Consider the following 18,234-nt stretch of genomic DNA (forward strand, 5'->3'; position numbering starts at 1 on the left):
ATGCATGATACAACAACAGAATTTTAAAGTTAGTGTTGAAGTAGAAAGTGTTATCACGTATTGTCTGTAAACCGCAGCGCTACCAAACCACAGTGCCAACCCGGCAGGAGAGCCTGGAGATCAGATCCACCGCAGTCACTTCAGACGCAAATCAAAGTCTCACACACTCGCCCGCATCAAAGTCTCCCTGACAGGAGCGTTAGCAGTGCTCGGCCACCGCAGGAAGCTCTGAGCTTAAAGATGTCGAGCTCAGCTATCAGCTCGTGCTGACCACAGTGAGCAGACGGTTTTCTGAAGGTGGATGAGGAGGCGTGAGATGAGCACTCCAGCGGAAGCAGAGCGTTCGGGATGTTTCCACAGACGTCACTCGTGTTGCGTCATTCTGCACTTCTGGCATGGACTAACATTGTTATTTGTGTTATTTTGTTACTTGTGTTACACAGCGCGTTTCAGCGTCAGCAAGAACCAATGAGCTTCATTCTCGTGTTACGCAGCACGTTTGAGCTTTAGTAAGAACCAATGAGCTTCATTCTCGTGTTACGCAGCACGTTTGAGCTTTAGTAAGAACCAATGAGCTTCATTCTCGTGTTACGCATCACGTTTGAGCTTTAGTAAGAACCAATGAGGGTCATTCATGTGTTACGCAACACGTTTGAGCTTCTGCAAGAACCAATGAGGTTCATTCTCGTGTTACGCAGCACGTTTGAGCTTCGGCAAGAACCAATGAGGGTCATTCATGTGTTACGCATCACGTTTGAGCTTCGGCAAGAACCAATGAGGTTCATTCATGTGTTACGCAGCACGTTTGAGCTTCAGCAAGAACCAATGAGGTTTATTCATGTGTTACGCATCACGTTTGAGCTTCGGCAAGAACCAATGAGGGTCATTCTCGTGTTACGCATCACGTTTGAGCTTCGGCAAGAACCAATGAGGTTCATTCTTGTGTTACGCATCACGTTTGAGCTTCAGTGAGAACCAATGAGCTTCATTATCGAACCAATGAGGTTCATTCTCGTGTTACGCATCACGTTTGAGCTTCAGCAAGAACCAATGAGCTTCATTATCGAACCAATGAGGTTCATTCTCGTGTTACGCATCACATTTGAGCTTCAACAAGAACCAATGAGGTTCATTCTCAAGTTACGCATCACGTTTGAGCTTCTCAAGAACCAATGAGGTTCATTATCGTGTTACGCATCACGTTTGAGCTTCAGCAAGAACCAATGAGCTTCATTATCGAACCAATGAGGTTCATTCTCGTGTTACGCATCACATTTGAGCTTCAACAAGAACCAATGAGCTTCATTATCGAACCAATGAGGTTCATTCTCGTGTTACGCATCACGTTTGAGCTTCGGCAAGAACCAATGAGGTTCATTCATGTGTTACGCATCACGTTTGAGCTTCGGCAAGAACCAATGAGGTTCATTCATGTGTTACGCATCACGTTTGAGCTTCGGCAAGAACCAATGAGGTTCATTCATGTGTTACGCATCACGTTTGAGCTTCGGCAAGAACCAATGAGCTTCATTATCGAACCAATGAGGTTCATTCTCGTGTTACGCATCACGTTTGAGCTTCAGCAAGAACCAATGAGCTTCATTATCGAACCAATGAGGTTCATTCTCGTGTTACGCATCACGTTTGAGCTTCAGCAAGAACCAATGAGGTTAATTCTTGTGTTACGCATCACGTTTGAGCTTCAGCAAGAACCAATGAGGTTAATTCTCGTGTTACGCATCACGTTTGAGCTTCAGCAAGAACCAATGAGCTTCATTATCGAACCAATGAGGTTCATTCTCGTGTTACGCATCACGTTTGAGCTTCAGCAAGAACCAATGAGGGTCATTCATGTGTTACGCATCACGTTTGAGCTTCTCAAGAAACAATGAGGTTCATTCTTGTGTTACGCATCACGTTTGAGCTTCAGCAAGAACCAATGAGGGTCATTCATGCGTTACGCATCACGTTTGAGCTTCTCAAGAAACAATGAGGTTCATTCTCGTGTTACGCAGCACGTTTGAGCTTCAGCAAGTTCCAGCAAAGTTCATTCTCGCGTTACGTCGCACGATTTTATTCTCCTGAAATTTACTACTTTTCACTGGCTTTCAATGTCCCCTAAATGATTGTCTTTTATGATTGACTTTTTGAATGATTAAGAATTTGTTAATATTTCATTTGTCTGTCTTATCTTTCCTTTTATGGTATTTTGATGCTTAATGATGTGTTGTAAAGCACATTGGTAAATAAACTTTGACTTTGTATATCTGCACTTTTACTCAGTCACTTTTTTTTTTTTGTATTTCGTCCTCCAAGTAATGACTGGTTGGTTCAAACAGGACTACGACTCAAAGCTTGATGGACACAGCCGAAACAGAGAAGGCGTTTGTAGCGCATCTGTTTCATTAAAGCAGAGCTGGGAAACTGTCAGCGCAGATAAAGAGCACTCATGTTAGTGACAGATTCATGCGGGACAGAAGGACAGTAGTACACACCTGCAGGGGCCACACCAGTCCGTTTGTTGGTTGAGCCCAAAGCGAGCACGGCATTTCTTTGGCGAGCCGGGGTCTGAGCGAAAGGCAGCATGCGTGAGCACGGGGAAAGAGCCAGCGGCAGAGACAGAAGATTGAGTGAAGGAGATGAAGGGGAAAGAGGCCGCCAAGCCAGAGAGGTTAGCCATCCGCACACCAGGAGAAATAGAAAGCAATCTCAATCAAGACAGTCTGAGCGCCCCCTCATAAACAGAGCCCTCGTTGCCTCATATTGCCATCATATTATGTAGTCTGTGCATACTACCTACTACTGCATGTAATATACAATATACTGCATATGTTGCTGATGATGTCAAAACGAAAGCAGCAAAAGTGCCACGGTGTATTTAAAGTGATAGTTCACCCAAAAATGAAAATTAGCCCATGATTTACTCACCCTAAAATGAAAATTAGCCCATGATTTACTCACCCTCAAGTCATCCTAGGTGTATATGACATTCTTCTTTCAGACGAATACAATCAGAGTTATATAAAAAAATGTCTGGCTCTTCCAAGCTTTATAATGAGAGTGAATGGCCGTTTATGTTTTGAAGTCCATAAAAGTGCATCTATCCATTATAAAAGTGCATCTGTCCATCATAAAAGTGCATCTATCCATCATAAAAGTGCATCTATCCATCATAAAGTGCATCTATTCATCATAAAAGTGCATCTATCCATCATAAAAGTGCATCTATTCATCATAAAAGTGCATCTATCCATCATAAAAGTGCATCTATCCATCATAAAAGTGTATCTGTCCATCATAAAAGTGCATCTATCCATCATAAAAGTGCATCTATCATCATAAAAGTGCATCTATCCATTATAAAAGTGCATCCATCCATCATAAAGTGCATCTATCCATCATAAAAGTGCATCCATCCATTATAAAAGTGCATCCATCCATTATAAAAGTGCATCTATCCATCATAAAGTGCATCTATCCATTATAAAAGTGCATCCATCCATCATAAAAGTGCATCTATCCATCATAAAGTGCATCTATACATTATAAAAGTGCATCTATCCATTATAAAAGTGCATCTGTCCATCATAAAACTGCATCTATCCATGATAAAAGTGCATCTATCCATCATAAAAGTGTATCCATCCATCATAAAAGTGCATCTATCCATCAAAAAAGTGCATCTATCCATCAAAAAAGTGTATCTGTCCATCATAAAAGTGCATCTATCATCATAAAAGTGCATCTATCCATTATAAAAGTGCATCCATCCATCATAAAGTGCATCTATCCATCATAAAAGTGCATCCATCCATTATAAAAGTGCATCCATCCATTATAAAAGTGCATCTATCCATCATAAAGTGCATCTATCCATTATAAAAGTGCATCCATCCATCATAAAAGTGCATCTATCCATCATAAAGTGCATCTATACATTATAAAAGTGCATCTATCCATTATAAAAGTGCATCTGTCCATCATAAAACTGCATCTATCCATGATAAAAGTGCATCTATCCATCATAAAAGTGTATCCATCCATCATAAAAGTGCATCTATCCATCAAAAAAGTGCATCTATCCATCAAAAAAGTGTATCTGTCCATCATAAAAGTGCATCTATCATCATAAAAGTGCATCTATCCATTATAAAAGTGCATCCATCCATCATAAAGTGCATCTATCCATCATAAAAGTGCATCCATCCATTATAAAAGTGCATCCATCCATTATAAAAGTGCATCTATCCATCATAAAGTGCATCTATCCATTATAAAAGTGCATCCATCCATCATAAAAGTGCATCTATCCATCATAAAGTGCATCTATACATTATAAAAGTGCATCCATCCATCATAAAAGTGCATCTATCCATCATAAAGTGCATCTATCCATCATAAAAGTGCATCTATCCATTATAAAAGTGCATCTGTCCATCATAAAACTGCATCTATCCATGATAAAAGTGCATCTATCCATCATAAAAGTGCATCTATCCATCATAAAAGTGCATCTATCCATCATAAGAATGCTGGAAGAAAAATATTCATATTTAAAACTTTAAACTAAAAGTAAAATAACTAGCTTCCAGCCAAACGAACATACGGATTCCACTTAAATCGTAAATCATTGCGTACGGCAGTCTGTCGCAAGCTAGATTTTTACTTTGTAACGTTTTAACTATGAATATTTTTCTTACACAAATACATCGCTTCGCTTCAAAAGGCCTTTATTAATGTATTATATTTTAATACAACTCTGATTGTATTCGTCTGAAAGAAGAATGTCATATACACCTACATGTAGGATGACTTCAGGGTGAGTAAATCATGGGCTAATTTTCATTTTTGGGTGAACTATCCCTTTAAGCCCAAAGTATACTTCAGTTTTTTGTGTGTACGTGCAGTCGAAAGCGTAGATGTTCAATTTGAAAGAAAGTTGCATCCTTGTCCAGGTTACGGTATTTTTGTCTCAAAAACGATAAAAATGTCTTTGTAATAGTTTAAACTAAAGTTGCGTGCAGCTCTCAGGGTGTGTTCACACTGATAGTTCGGCTCTCTTGGAAATGATACATTTAGTCCTGGTTCGCTTAACATATTTTTGCAACGTAACTTAAAGAACTGGGCTAAAAGAGTTGTTTTTGGTTCATGTTGCGTTCATATTTCGTTCGAACACCACCCGAGTTTATATGGAAAACACTCGTCAATGTGGGCCACCAACAGTTCTTTTGGACAAACTAATTAGTGCAAAAACAAACTAACTATTGTGCATGTGAAAACTGTGGTTAGAAAATCTGAAAACAGTGTTCTGTGCTGATGACAAATTTGTGTCAAACCACAGTATGTGTGTACAAATCGAAGTATAGTTTGGGCTTTTAACGTTTTTTTCATTATTTTTTCTTCATTTAAGTCTTCATTAAAGCGTTATAAGCCATGAAACAACCCGACCAGCCAAGAGGAGAATCATTACATTACAAACTTTGATTTGAACATATTTTAAGCTTTTTGAAAAATCTGCATTATATATATATATACATATATCTTCAGGAGAGTCATATAGCGTCAGGAGATCGACTCTATTACATCATTCGCCGTGCTTCATTGGAGTGGGCGGAGTTTTGCTAGTTTCACCTCTCTGATTGGTGGAATTGTTTGCACAGCATCATGGGTAATGTAGTTTTTCACTACAAATTCCACTGTTTACTATTTTAAAAATAAGTAGTAATAATACTGGCCAACAGTTTCAACAGAAGCAAAGAGCACTGATCAACAGCCTCGTCGCTCACAGCAGGGCTGGCTTTACAGGTTTATAAGCTAACGTTAAAAATACATTTCCCTATGAAGAAAATGAAGGGAGTCTTTACTTCCGGAACCGACTGTTGCATCGATGCTTCCATGAGGAAACTTTAACATCCATGGAAGCTTTCCGTTGCGCACAAGGTACTTTATAGAGAAAAAGGATCTTCATATTCATAAAGGTTTTTCTATGGATGGATTTTTTGATGCAAAAACCTTTTTTTTAAGAGTGTGTGTTAATAAAAGGACGCTCTCAGTTTGATGTATGACTGTCATCTGTACAGAACTAATGAAAACACACACACACACACACACACACACACACATGTACCTGAGCTGGAGTCATGCTGCTTGTCTCGTTTCCTTCGCTTCTTTTTGCCCTGTGGTCGTGAGAGATCAGAGAAGGACTGTGAACATCATCATCACACACACGTGTGTGTGTGTTAAATCATGCTAATTACACTCTCCTGTTTCTGTGTGCCTTATCTCTGCAGACGCCTCTGCTGTCTTCCACCCCTGCTTTCCCAAATACACACTGAGTGTGTGTGTGTTTAATGTGTGTGTGTTTAGTGTGTGAATGAGTGAACGTGTGTGTGTGTGTGTGTGTGTGTGTGTGTGTGTGTGTGTGTACGAGTGTGTGTGTGTGAGAGAGAGAGAGAGAGTGTGAGTGTGTGTGTGTGTGTGTGTGTGTGTGTGTGTGTGTGTGTGTGTGTACGAGTGTGTGAGTGTACGAATGTGTGTGAGTGTGTGTTTAATATGTGTGTGTGTGTGTGTGTTAGCTTGTGTGAAAGTGTGTTTAATGTGTGTGTGTTTAGTGTGTGAATGAGTGAGTGTGTGTGTGTGTGTGTGTGTGTGTGTGTGTGTGTGTGTGTGTGTGTGTGTGTGTGAGAGAGAGTGTGTGAGTGTGTATGAGTGTGTGAGTGTACGAGTGTGTGTGAGTGAGTGTGTTTAATATCTGTGTTAGCTTGTGAGAAAGTATGTGTGTTTAATGTGTGTGTGTTTAGTGTGTGTGTGAGTGAGTGTGAGTGAGAGAGAGTGTATGTGTGTGTGTGTGTGTGTGTGTGTGTGTGTGTGTGTGTGTGTGTGTGTGTGTGTGTGTGCGTGTGTGTGTGAGAGCGGGGACAGACACATCCGCACACCCGACAGCAGCTGCAGTTCATATCTCTGTGTGTGTGTGTGTTTAGTGTGCATGTGCGTGTGTGTGTGTTTCCTGTTTACATGTAGGTGATGATTCTAAATGTAGGTGAAATTTCTGTTCACATGTCATGAGTGTCAATCTCTGAGAGAGAGATATTACTTCCTGAAAATATTCAAATATTGAATTCACCAATAAAAGAAGTCATGCTAAGGCTGAAATGGTTTCTTACTGGGAGTGTCTGATCTCTAGCTGCGGCCCCGGTCCCTCCTTCAACTTGAATCTATGGGAGCATTGGGCCGGGTTTTTTTATTCAAATATTTATTTAGATATTTTTATATTTATCAAATTATTTCAAAATAATATTGTTCAAATAAACATCGTCATCTCCCACATAAGCTGACATTAATTTCCATTCCAACAAAATTTAAAAACTGTATCCAGTTATCCAATCACACCGTCACCTGAGTTTATTATTGCGCATCGAGGGATTTCTTCTCTAAATGTGTTTCCGATATTTATCCTCCTTAATTGAGCGCAATTTTAGAATTTATCCGAGCATTTTTTTTTTTTTTACAAAAGTATTGTTTTTCATGCTGCTAAGAGGACCGACGGCAAATATTACACACAGAAAATTTTCAGAAGTTAATACAAATATGGACAATCAACTGAAATTGCAATGATTGACATAGTGATAACTACGGAAGCCCTGAACCGAACGTAAAAAAATAAATAAAAAATTACGAGAATAAAGTTGTAGCATTTCGAGATTAAAGTCGTAACATTTCGAGATTAAAGTCGTAACATTTCGACGAGATTAAAGTCGAAACATTTCGACGAGATTAAAGATGTAACATTTCGAGATTACAGTCGTAACATTTCGAGATTAAAGTCGAAACATTTCGAGATTACAGTCGTAACATTTCGAGATTAAAGTCGAAACATTTTGAGAATAAAGTCGAAACATTTCGAGATTAAAGTCGTAACATTTCGAGATTACAGTCGAAACATTTCAAGATTAAAGTCGAAACATTTCGAGATTAAAGTCGTAACATTACGAAATTAAAGTCATAACATTTCGAGATTACAGTCGAAACATTTTGAGAATAAAGTCGAAACATTTCGAGATTAAAGTCGTAACATTTCGAGATTACAGTCGAAACATTTTGAGAATAAAGTCGAAACATTTCGAGATTAAAGTCGTAACATTACGAAATTAAAGTCATAACATTTCGAGATTACAGTCGAAACATTTTGAGAATAAAGTCGAAACATTTCGAGATTAAAGTCGTAACATTTCGAGATTACAGTCGAAACATTTTGAGAATAAAGTCGAAACATTTCGAGATTAAAGTCGAAACATTTCGAGATTAAAGTCGAAACATTTCGAGATTAAAGTCGAAACATTTCGAGATTAAAGTCGAAACATTTCGAGATTAAAGTCGTAACATTTCGAGATTAAAGTCGTAACATTTCGAGATTACAGTCGAAACATTTTGAGAATAAAGTTGAAACATTTCGAGATTAAAGTCGTAACATTTCGAGATTACAGTCGAAACATTTTGAGAATAAAGTTGAAACATTTCGAGAATATACAGTCTTCTGTTTATTTTTTTAGTTAAGAAATACGCTTGTGAAGTCGAACTACCTCGGAAATGGATCTAAACAAAACAGTCGCTTTTTACTTTTATCTGGGCTTTACCATTTGTCGTAGGACATTAATTTATTCTCGAAATATATCGACGTTATTCTCGTAATTTTAGATTTTGTTTTATTTTTTTTACAGATTTTTTACATTATTTTATACGCTGTGGTTCAGGGCTTCCGTAGATAGCCATATATTGCATTACGCAATGTAAATGTAGACTACTAGATTAATAGAATTTTTTTTTTTAATATCAATATTTTGAAATTCTATTCCAATTGTTCGTAAAAGTAATGACTTGTAAATAATCTTGAATATCTCACGATAAATTGCTATTGTAGTTGCGCTGGAGTCGTCGCTTACACATTAAGCCTGCACTTTACTAGAGCGCCCGCACTGATTTCAGAAGCACCGTCAGTGATTCGATTCTGGACCCGGACCTGCATGTGCATCAGTGCGTTAGATCAGTGCATTCGCTCTTAAAGTGACAGCAGCCTAATAAACCTAAACCTAAACCTAATCAAACAACAAAAGACAAAGAGAAAATCACTTTTGTACCTTTAACAAAGACTAATCAAGATTTAATTCACACAACGAAGACTATATAGTGTTATTTTACATTTGATTATTACATTTCTGTACCTGAAAGCTACTGTTTAAAGCACCGTTTGTATCATGTGTATCTTTGTTCGGTTGCATTTATCTATGCTTGTGATTCGTTTAGTAATTCCTATTTTATTACTGACTGTTCACTTGTCTTCAATAATGAAATATATTAGTTAGGTTTTGTTGTGGTATCGAAGTATTTAAAGTGCACCGAAAAATGACAAAAAACGCAATATGATCCATCAGTTTTAAAGTCTGTCGCAACCCATATATAAGTATATACACATTACCAGTCAAAAGTTTTGGATCCGTAAGATTTTTAATGTTTTTAAAAGAAGTCTCTTCTGTTCACCAAGGCTGCATTTATTTGATTAAAAATACACCCAAAAAAAACAGAAATATTGTTAAATATTATTACAGTTTAAAATAACTGTTTTCTATGTGAATATATAGTCGTGTAATTTATTCCTGTGTTCAGCATCATTACTCCAGTCTTCAGTGTCACATGATCCTTCAGAAATCACTCTAATATGAGGATTTGATGATCAAGAAACATTTATGATCATGTGACACTGAAGACTGGAGTAATGATGCTGAAAATTCAGCTTTGATCACAGGAATAAATTACACGACTATATATTCACATAGAAAACAGTTATTTTAAACTGTAATAATATTTAACAATATTTCTGGTTTTTTTGGGTGTATTTTTAATCAAATAAATGCAGCCTTGGTGAACAGAAGAGACTTCTTTTAAAAACATTAAATATCTTACGGATCCAAAATTTTTGACTGGTAATGTGTATGTGTTATTCAAAGCTGAGCTTTGTTTGTTCACTGGATCTGATCCTGCTTCACTCTTATTTCCCATGTTACAATCACCACTGAGTTATCTGTCGAGTTATCTGTCGAGTTATCTGTAGAGTAAAGAGAAAGCACTCACGTAGTTGTCTCGAGCGGACCAGCTGGGATAAAGCTGCATGTGAAGCTGTCGCTCCTTCCTCGCCAGTTCATAGTACTTAGCCTGTTCCTCACGGGTCAGAGCGTGCCACTGTTACACACACACACACACACACACACACACACCACCGTAAACACAGACTCATCACAGACATCACTGAACCAACTAGTGATGGGTCATTCATGAGCGATAAATATTTTAAGTAAATATTTATGTTCCCTGTAAATTATCTTTGGCCGTATTATAATGATTTCTTAATCCAGGATATGATCAAGATTGCGTAGATGGATGTTTTCGGGAAATTTGGCTGTTAAAAGTATAACATTTAAAGCCCCTTAAATGAACAAAATGACTCGAATAAAGATTCGTTCATTTTGATGAACGAGATCGAAGGAGAGAGTCAGTAAAATGATGTGAACTTCCCATCACTAGAACAACACATGATGCTGATAACAGACGTGATGACCGACCCGTCGGCCCAGGATCTGGTTGATGGCAGCGCTCTCCTTCAGCGTACACTCGGCGATCACTTTCGCACGCATCTCCTTCATGTACAGCATGAACGCGTTCAGGGGTTTCTTGATCACCGGCTTCTTCGGCTCCTTCTCACGCTTGCCATCTGGGTGAGATTTGCTGAGGAACGAGATGAAGAAGAACAGAGTTAACGTTAAAGGTGACATTATGCCCCTTTTCACAAGATGTAATATAAATGTCCTCAGAATGTGTCTGTGAAACTTCAGCTCAAAATACCAGATCATTTATTATAACATGTTAAAATGGACACTTTTTTGTTGTTGTTGGTTTTTGTGTGTGTCCCTTTAAATGCAAATGAGCTTTAGCTCCGCCTCCGTTCAGAAGAGGGCGGAGTCTTTACACGAGCTTCAGAAACTCCAGCAATAACAGAACAGGCCAATCTCACTCATCCAGAATCCCAGAATAACCAGTAGCGAGTGCAGCCTTACGGAGAGACTCAGGAAGAGCTTCTGAATGTTAGCGGAGACATTTCTGTAGTTGTTGTGGAGTTACACTGATCATCTCATCATCATGTTTAACTTCTCCACAAGTGTCCACAGTTCCTGAGGTCTTTATAAGACAGCGGTGACATGTTCTGGTCAATAGTGTTCAGTGCTCGTCTGTGCTCAACCACACAACAGCTTCAGGCTCTGCTGGATCTTCATCAGTGCGTTAGAACTGGTCTCTGTTGGCGCTCGTGAAACCAAATGTCGCTGGTGTGTGTAAACGTGTAATGTTATAATAAGATCCTCTTCATACGTCAGAAGGAGAGAAATCTGACCGGCTTATTTTTTGACATGCTTGCGGAGAAAGACTCACCAGAACACAGTTACTGGGTTTCACTTTTCATGTTTTCTGGGTTGGTAGAAACACTGCAGACCCGATTATAGCATTTACACACGCACAAACTCAGATTTCCATGATGTGTCCCTTTAATGTTGACAGAAAATGTTGAATAAAATGCTGTTCAGAGTGAGGAGTGTTGGATAATACAATATCAGTCCCACCAGGGCTATTTGTGTGATTTTTTGTGATCAAAATGTGATTTTGTGGTTACAATTTCCAGATATTTGGAAAGAAAAAAAAAAGCGATGTTTTATTTATAATTAGGACACTACATTTGCCATATTATGTTGGATGCACAATAGTCATGCATGACACAAAAGACAAAAAAATGCATAAAACTTTTGGTGTCTTACGCAATTCTTATACATTTTAGCTTTTAAAGCAACCAATGGACAATTCTTTTTTCAGGCTTGGGAAGAAAAACAGATTTGGATGGGATTAAAATCTCAAAGTGCATTAATTCCACTAACATCCTCCAGGAAAACTAGGACTGAAGCCTTCAACTCAAAACTCAAAGGTTTTCACTGTATTCAGACACGGACACATTCTGCTCACAACACCAAAAGGCCAATTACAAAAACTGTAAAGCTCACACACACTCTGACACTCTCTCACACTAAACACACACACTTACACACAAACAATGTACAATAAAACAACCAGAGTAATGTTTGGCATTGATGAATTTGCTCCAGAAAATAAGAACGTAACTTGAGTGTGAAAGCATGAGGTTGTTGATGAACTCACTGGTACATGTTCCTGTCGAACTGGTCGTGCTCCTGTTTCCCTGAGGAGGGCACTATAGCGGGGTGAGGGATCCCTGTTGCGTGCATGCCGGACTGAAGCATCAGAGAGTGAGAGAACCTACACACACACACACACACACACGAACATCACTGTTATCTCAGCCCACACCATGACATTTTCTAGATCCGCCAGTATTAAAAGGGAACTCCCCCACGCATCAGAGCAAAGATCACATAAACACTCAGAAATGTTGGGTTGAGTTCCCTTTTAATGAACATCTTGCATCAAAGACGGGGTTAATGCATCATATGACCAGCAGCTGGCGCTGTTTCTGCACTGCTGAAGCATGTTGTACTGCATCACACACACATAATCTCGCTCGGCATGGAGGAAAACAAGCATTCGCTAAAAACTGCATCTCAGGGAGACAAATATCCGTTCAAAGCGGCTCTGATATCTGACCAGTCCTGATGGGAACGAGACTGGAGGAGGATAACAAACGCTCGTCGTTCCTCAAGACTGTGCAGGATTTGTGCCCCTGACACGAGGAGAATTGAAGAAAGATGTGCGTCGTCTGTTGACATCCAAATAAAACCATTTCCACAGCTTGGATTTATTACTCCATGTAAGCATATTAACATGATTTGTTCATCTAATTCGGGTTTTGGGTTACAAAGCGAAACCACAGGCGTCTTTGAGCGAGGAGATCGTCATCAAACACACACACACACACACACACGCGAGATCCATCTGAGCTGAGCTGACAGCACCGAATACACCTCTGGGTTACTTTGTGTGTGTGTGTGTGTGTCTGAGGATATACATTCACAAGAAACCTGCAGAACGTACAGCTGCAGTCTTGTGGTTCATCACGTGTGTGTGTGCGTGCGTGTGTGTGGGTGGGTGTGTGTGTGTGTGTGTGTGTGTCTGCACAGAAGATATTAACTATTTACCGCCGTTGGTTTCCATGCAACTTACCAAAAATCAACAATACAAAAACACTAAAGAGTCGTGCAAAAATAAAAACCTCTATTGCAGCTTGGCAGAGACTAAAACTGTGAGAAATTATGAACTCCTATTGTGTTGATAAAAAAATTGTGTTTGGGGTCAAATTGAAAGGCAAAAATTAACTTTTTTTTAAATGCCACCCGCCATGTACTGTAAACACAGATTATAGCCTATATATTTACTCCACAAACGAACTCTATGAACATGTAAAACAGTGATAGATGAGCCTCTAAACCTTTACGCTGAGGAGAAAATCCAACGCCACTTTGAGGAGAACAAGAGAAACATGATTATGTGTTTCTGCTCATCAGACACACGGCATACGCTAATAACTCTTCATCACTGGCTACTTTCTGTGTGTAACAGTTCTGTCTAATAATGTATGAGACAGGACTGTTAGACAGATCGTACACTAATGAACACGGAGAATGCGAGCGCTGCCGTTCTCAGAGACGTCAAAATAAAAGTCTCATCAACAAGCGTGTCTCACGTCACTTCAGAGTTCCTGCTGGAGCTGCGAACGCAACCAGGAAAACGCTCCTATGGGAAACATTAGATCTCGGGGAGACACACTGGTGGCTCGTTCCGGTGCGAAAGCCCCTACTAGCGTAGAGTTGGGCTGATGGCGAAGCTGCGACACACACAGGGCTGAAGCGTTGGATCGGTCAGCGACACACACAGGGCTGAAGCGCCGCGCTGGACCGGCCGACACACACAGGGCTGAAGCGTACTGTACTGTACTGTACCTGGGGTATGAGGAGCTGCTCTGCAGGCTGGAGGAGTAGGACTGTCTGAAGCCGCAGGAGGGCAGAGGATAGACAGGCTGATTGGGCCTGTGGGTCGGGGGACACAGTTAGAGGAACGCCTCCCAACACTGCGCTCCGGACTCCGGTGTTTGGGGCACGACTATCTGTTTGTCTGAACAATGACTGACGGAGGAACTCAACATTTTTTGCCACTGCAGGACGACGCACACAAACCGTTTCACCGCTTACATCACTCTGCATTTCTCACAGAAAGCGTCAATGGTGGAGAAGCAAACCCACTGTGATCTTACTAATACCACTATTGTCACAGAGTTTTTGAGGTGAGAATGTAGTTGTTTAGACCTCAAACATGCAATTTACAGTGAGTATTCACAGCGCTTCACTTTTTCCACATTTTATGTTACAGCCTTATTCCAAAATGGATTAAATTCATTATTGTCCTTAGAATTCTACAAACAATACCCCATAATGACAATGTAAAAAATAGTTTGTTTGAAATCTTTGCAAATTTATTAAAAAATAAAAATCGAAAATAAATCACATGTAGGGGGGCGCGGGGCACAACCTAACGCGGGGTTAAATGTAACACGGACCTTTTACATAGTTAGTCAGGGTCAGGTTGTGTTTCTGCTCTTTTCTCTCACTGCCAGAAGACAGTCTCCTGTGGAAGCTTGTTTCCGCCACAGAATAAAACATTTTTAAAGATAATTGCGACTTTTTATCTCACAATTGCGAGTTTACATCTCGCAATTCTGACTTTATTTCTCAGAATTGCGAGATATAAAGTCAGAATTGCGTGAAATAAAGTCGCTATTGCGTGAAATAAAGTTGCAATTGCGTGTTATAAAGTCAGAATTGCGAGATATAAAGTCAGAATTGCGAGATATAAAGTCAGAATTGCGAGATATAAAGTCAGAATTGCGAGATATAAAGTCAGAATTGCGAGATATAAAGTCAGAATTCTGACTTTTTTTCTCGCAATTGCGAATTTATATAACGCAATTCTGACTTTATAACACATAATTGCGAGTTTATATCTCGCAATTCTGACATCTTGCGAGGAAGATATTTAGAAGAATGTCGGTAACCAGACAGTTTCTGATGTCATTGACTTCCATAGTAGGAAAAAAATATATACTATGGAAGTCAATGAGACCAGGAACTGTCTGGTTACTGACATTCTTCTAAATATCTTCCTTTCTGTTCAGCAGAAGAAAGAAATTCATACAGGTTTGAAACAACATGAGGGTGAGTATATGATGACAGAATTTTCATTTTAAAGTGGAGTATCCCTTTAATACCATGGTTCAACAAATAATGTAAAAGGTTAAATAATAATTCACTTAGACTTTAGAAGCAATTGCGACTTTATTTCACACAATTCAGATTTTATATCTTGCAATTCTGACTTTATAACACGCAATTGAGGCTTTATTTCACGCAATTGCGACTTTAATTCACGCAATTCTGACTTTATAACACGCAATTGCGACTTTATTTCACGCAATTCTGACTTTATATCTCGCAATTCTGAGAAATAAAGTAATGTAAAGAGATGTAAACTCGCAATTGTGAGATAAAAAGTCGCAATTATCTTTTAAAATGTTTTATTTTGTGGCGGAAACAAGCTTCCATACCTCCTGGCCTCTTCCTCCCATCCATCCTCCCTGACGCGTACCATTACGGTAGGGCCGGCCCAGCTATCAGTAGGCGCCGGCGGTGCCGCGGTAGTCTAACGTTACTCCTGAGAAAACGGTTTGGAAAAGACAGGCTATGGACCCAACCAACTCTATAGGAGGGGAGGGGAGGGGAGAACTCCCTCACATGGTACAATCCATTCAGAGGCTGCGCGCTGCGGATGCGGTGTCAGAATGCGGAACGTGTGTAGCCTAATGTAACTAACGTGACAAATGTGAAAAAAACAAATAAATCCTCGACCGGCCCAAAAGTGAAGCGGCCCACCAGGAATTCTCCCGATTCTCCCGATTACCCACCCCGGGCCTGCCTCTGAGACAGGATTGTATCGAGGAACAGATCTGAAACTTTTCTGCAGCATTGAAGGTCCCAGTGAGCTCAGTGGCCTCCATCATCCGTAAATGGAAGAAGTGTGGAACCACCAGGACTCTTCCCAGAGCCGTCCACCCGGCCAAACTGAGCTATCGGGGGAGAAGGGCCTTAGTCAGGGAGGAGACCCAGACCCCGATGGCCACTCTGGCAGAGCTCCAGCGTTTCTCTGTGGAGAGAGGAGAACCTTCCAGAAGAACAACCATCTCTGCCGCTCTCCACCAATCAGACGGAAGCCACTCCTCAGTAAAGGCACATGACAGCCCGCCTGGAGTTTACCTAAAGGCACCTGAAGGACTCTCAGGCCATGAGAAACAAAGATTGAACTCTTTGGCCAGAATTGCAAGCGTTGTGTCTGGAGGAGCGTCGGTGCACAGCCTTTTTCAGAGAGATGTTCAAGTCTGGGCTCTGGCTGGCTCCCGGAGCCTCTCCTATGTTATCTTAGCTGTGTGTTTAGGGTCGTTGTCCTGTTGGTAGATGAACCGTCGGCCCAGTCTGAGGTCCAGAGCTCTGGAGCAGGTTTTCATCAAGGATGTCTCTGTACATTGCTGCATTCATCTTTCCCTCGACCCTGACGAGTCTCCCAGTCCCTGCCGCTCAATAACACCCCCACAGCTGATGCTGCGTCACTGTAGGGATGGTATTGGCCAGGTGATGAGCGGAGCCTGCTTTCCCCCAGACACGCTTGCCATTCAGGCCAAAGAGTTCAATCCAATCTTTGTTTCTCATGGCCTTCAGTCCTTCAGGTGCCTTTAGGTAAACTCCAGACGGGCTGTCATGTGCCTTTACTGAGAAGTGGCTTCCGTCTGATTGGTGGAGAGCGGCAGAGATGGTTGTTCTTCTGGAAGGTTCTCCTCTCTCCACAGAGAATCGCTGGAGCTCTGCCAGAGTGACCATCGGGGTCTGGGTCTCCTCCCTGACTAAGGCCCTTCTCCCTCGATAGCTCAGTTTGGCCGGGTGGACGGCTCTGGGAAGAGTCCTGGTGGTTCCACACTTCTTCCATTTACGGATGATGGAGGCCACTGTGAAGACAGAAACGTTTCTGTACCCTTCCCCAGATCTGTGCCCCAGTCCAGTCCAGTCCAGTCCAGTCTCAGAGGTCTACAGACAACTCCTTGGACTTCATGGCTTGGTTTGTGCTCTGACATCCACTGTTAACTGTGGGACCTTATATAGACAGGTGTGTGCCTTTCCACAGCATGTCCAATCAACTGAATTTACCACAGGTGGACTCCAATCCAGTTGTAGAAACATCAGTGGAAACAGGAGGCACCTGAGCTCAATTTTGAGTGTCATGGCAAAGGCTGTGAATACTTATGTACATGTGATATTTTTTTTTCTCGTTTTTTTTATTATTTTTTTATTAAATTGGCAAAGATTACATTGTTTTTTTATTTTTATTAAATTTGCAAAGATTACATTGTCAGTATGGCGTATTGTTTGTAGAATTTTGAGGAAAATAATTAATTTAATCCATTTTGGAATAAGGCTGTAACACATAACAAAAAGTGGAAAAAGTGAATTGCTGTGAATACTTTCCGGATGCACTGTATAGTCTTCAGTTAAATGAGGGAATTATTAAATATGTAATAATTTTGTTATGGGAAAGTTGGAAAATATGGAAACGTTTTCTCTTCCCTTTTAAAAGTTGACAAGTCAGTTAATTTTTCCATCGTAACTATGCCAGATTATCTGGTCAGTCAGTGTTGTTCTGACCCACCAGTTGAGAATCCCTCTACTTTACACTAAAGGCCACAAACACTGATGGAGTTCAGCTTTACATCTCTACATTAGCGGGTATGACATGACATGTTTGGACACACAGAGGCGCTTCACTCTTACCAGTTCATGGAGGGAGTGATCTGGCCTTGAGGCAGTGAGTAGAAACCGGAGATCTCCTGCGACTGATGCCTGTGAACACCTGTAAGACAGAGAGAGGAGGACGGTCATCATCAACACGCTGGGAACCTGCCATTACGCCTCGTCTCAGAGGTCAAACGCCTCGAATCCTCAGAGAGAAAGAGGCGGAGCATCATTTCCCGCAGGAACTGTAGACGGAAAACCACCGTTTAAATGAGTGTGAAGCTTCAAACGGAACCGGCAAGAGAATTTACCCAGAAAACTGAGGAAAATCAAATATTCAAGA

At 40.5% G+C, this 18,234-nt stretch overlaps 1 protein-coding gene across 13 annotated transcripts in view; it reads right to left on the reverse strand.

Moving 5' to 3' along the window:
• tcf7 (transcription factor 7) overlaps nt 1–18,234 on the reverse strand; it is a 69,887-nt gene that overhangs the window by 1,395 nt on the left and 50,258 nt on the right. For 2 of the 13 annotated variants that reach the window (XM_079847150.1, XM_079847157.1), the window contains exons 5-12: nt 17,931–18,009; nt 14,004–14,090; nt 12,250–12,366; nt 10,614–10,776; nt 10,126–10,233; nt 7,164–7,214; nt 6,128–6,176; nt 2,496–2,568 (exon numbers count right to left, since the gene is read on the reverse strand). In XM_079847150.1, coding sequence (XP_079703276.1) covers nt 2,496–2,568; nt 6,128–6,176; nt 7,164–7,214; nt 10,126–10,233; nt 10,614–10,776; nt 12,250–12,366; nt 14,004–14,090; nt 17,931–18,009 — 727 coding nt within the window. The remainder of the gene's footprint in view (nt 1–2,495; nt 2,569–6,127; nt 6,177–7,163; nt 7,215–10,125; nt 10,234–10,613; nt 10,777–12,249; nt 12,367–14,003; nt 14,091–17,930; nt 18,010–18,234) is intronic. The other 11 variants (XM_079847155.1, XM_079847159.1, XM_079847158.1 and 8 more) reach the window with 6 other exon arrangements.

This window comes from Squalius cephalus, assembly GCF_949319135.1.
Source record: "Squalius cephalus genome assembly, chromosome: 17".
Lineage (NCBI taxonomy): Eukaryota > Metazoa > Chordata > Actinopteri > Cypriniformes > Leuciscidae > Squalius > Squalius cephalus.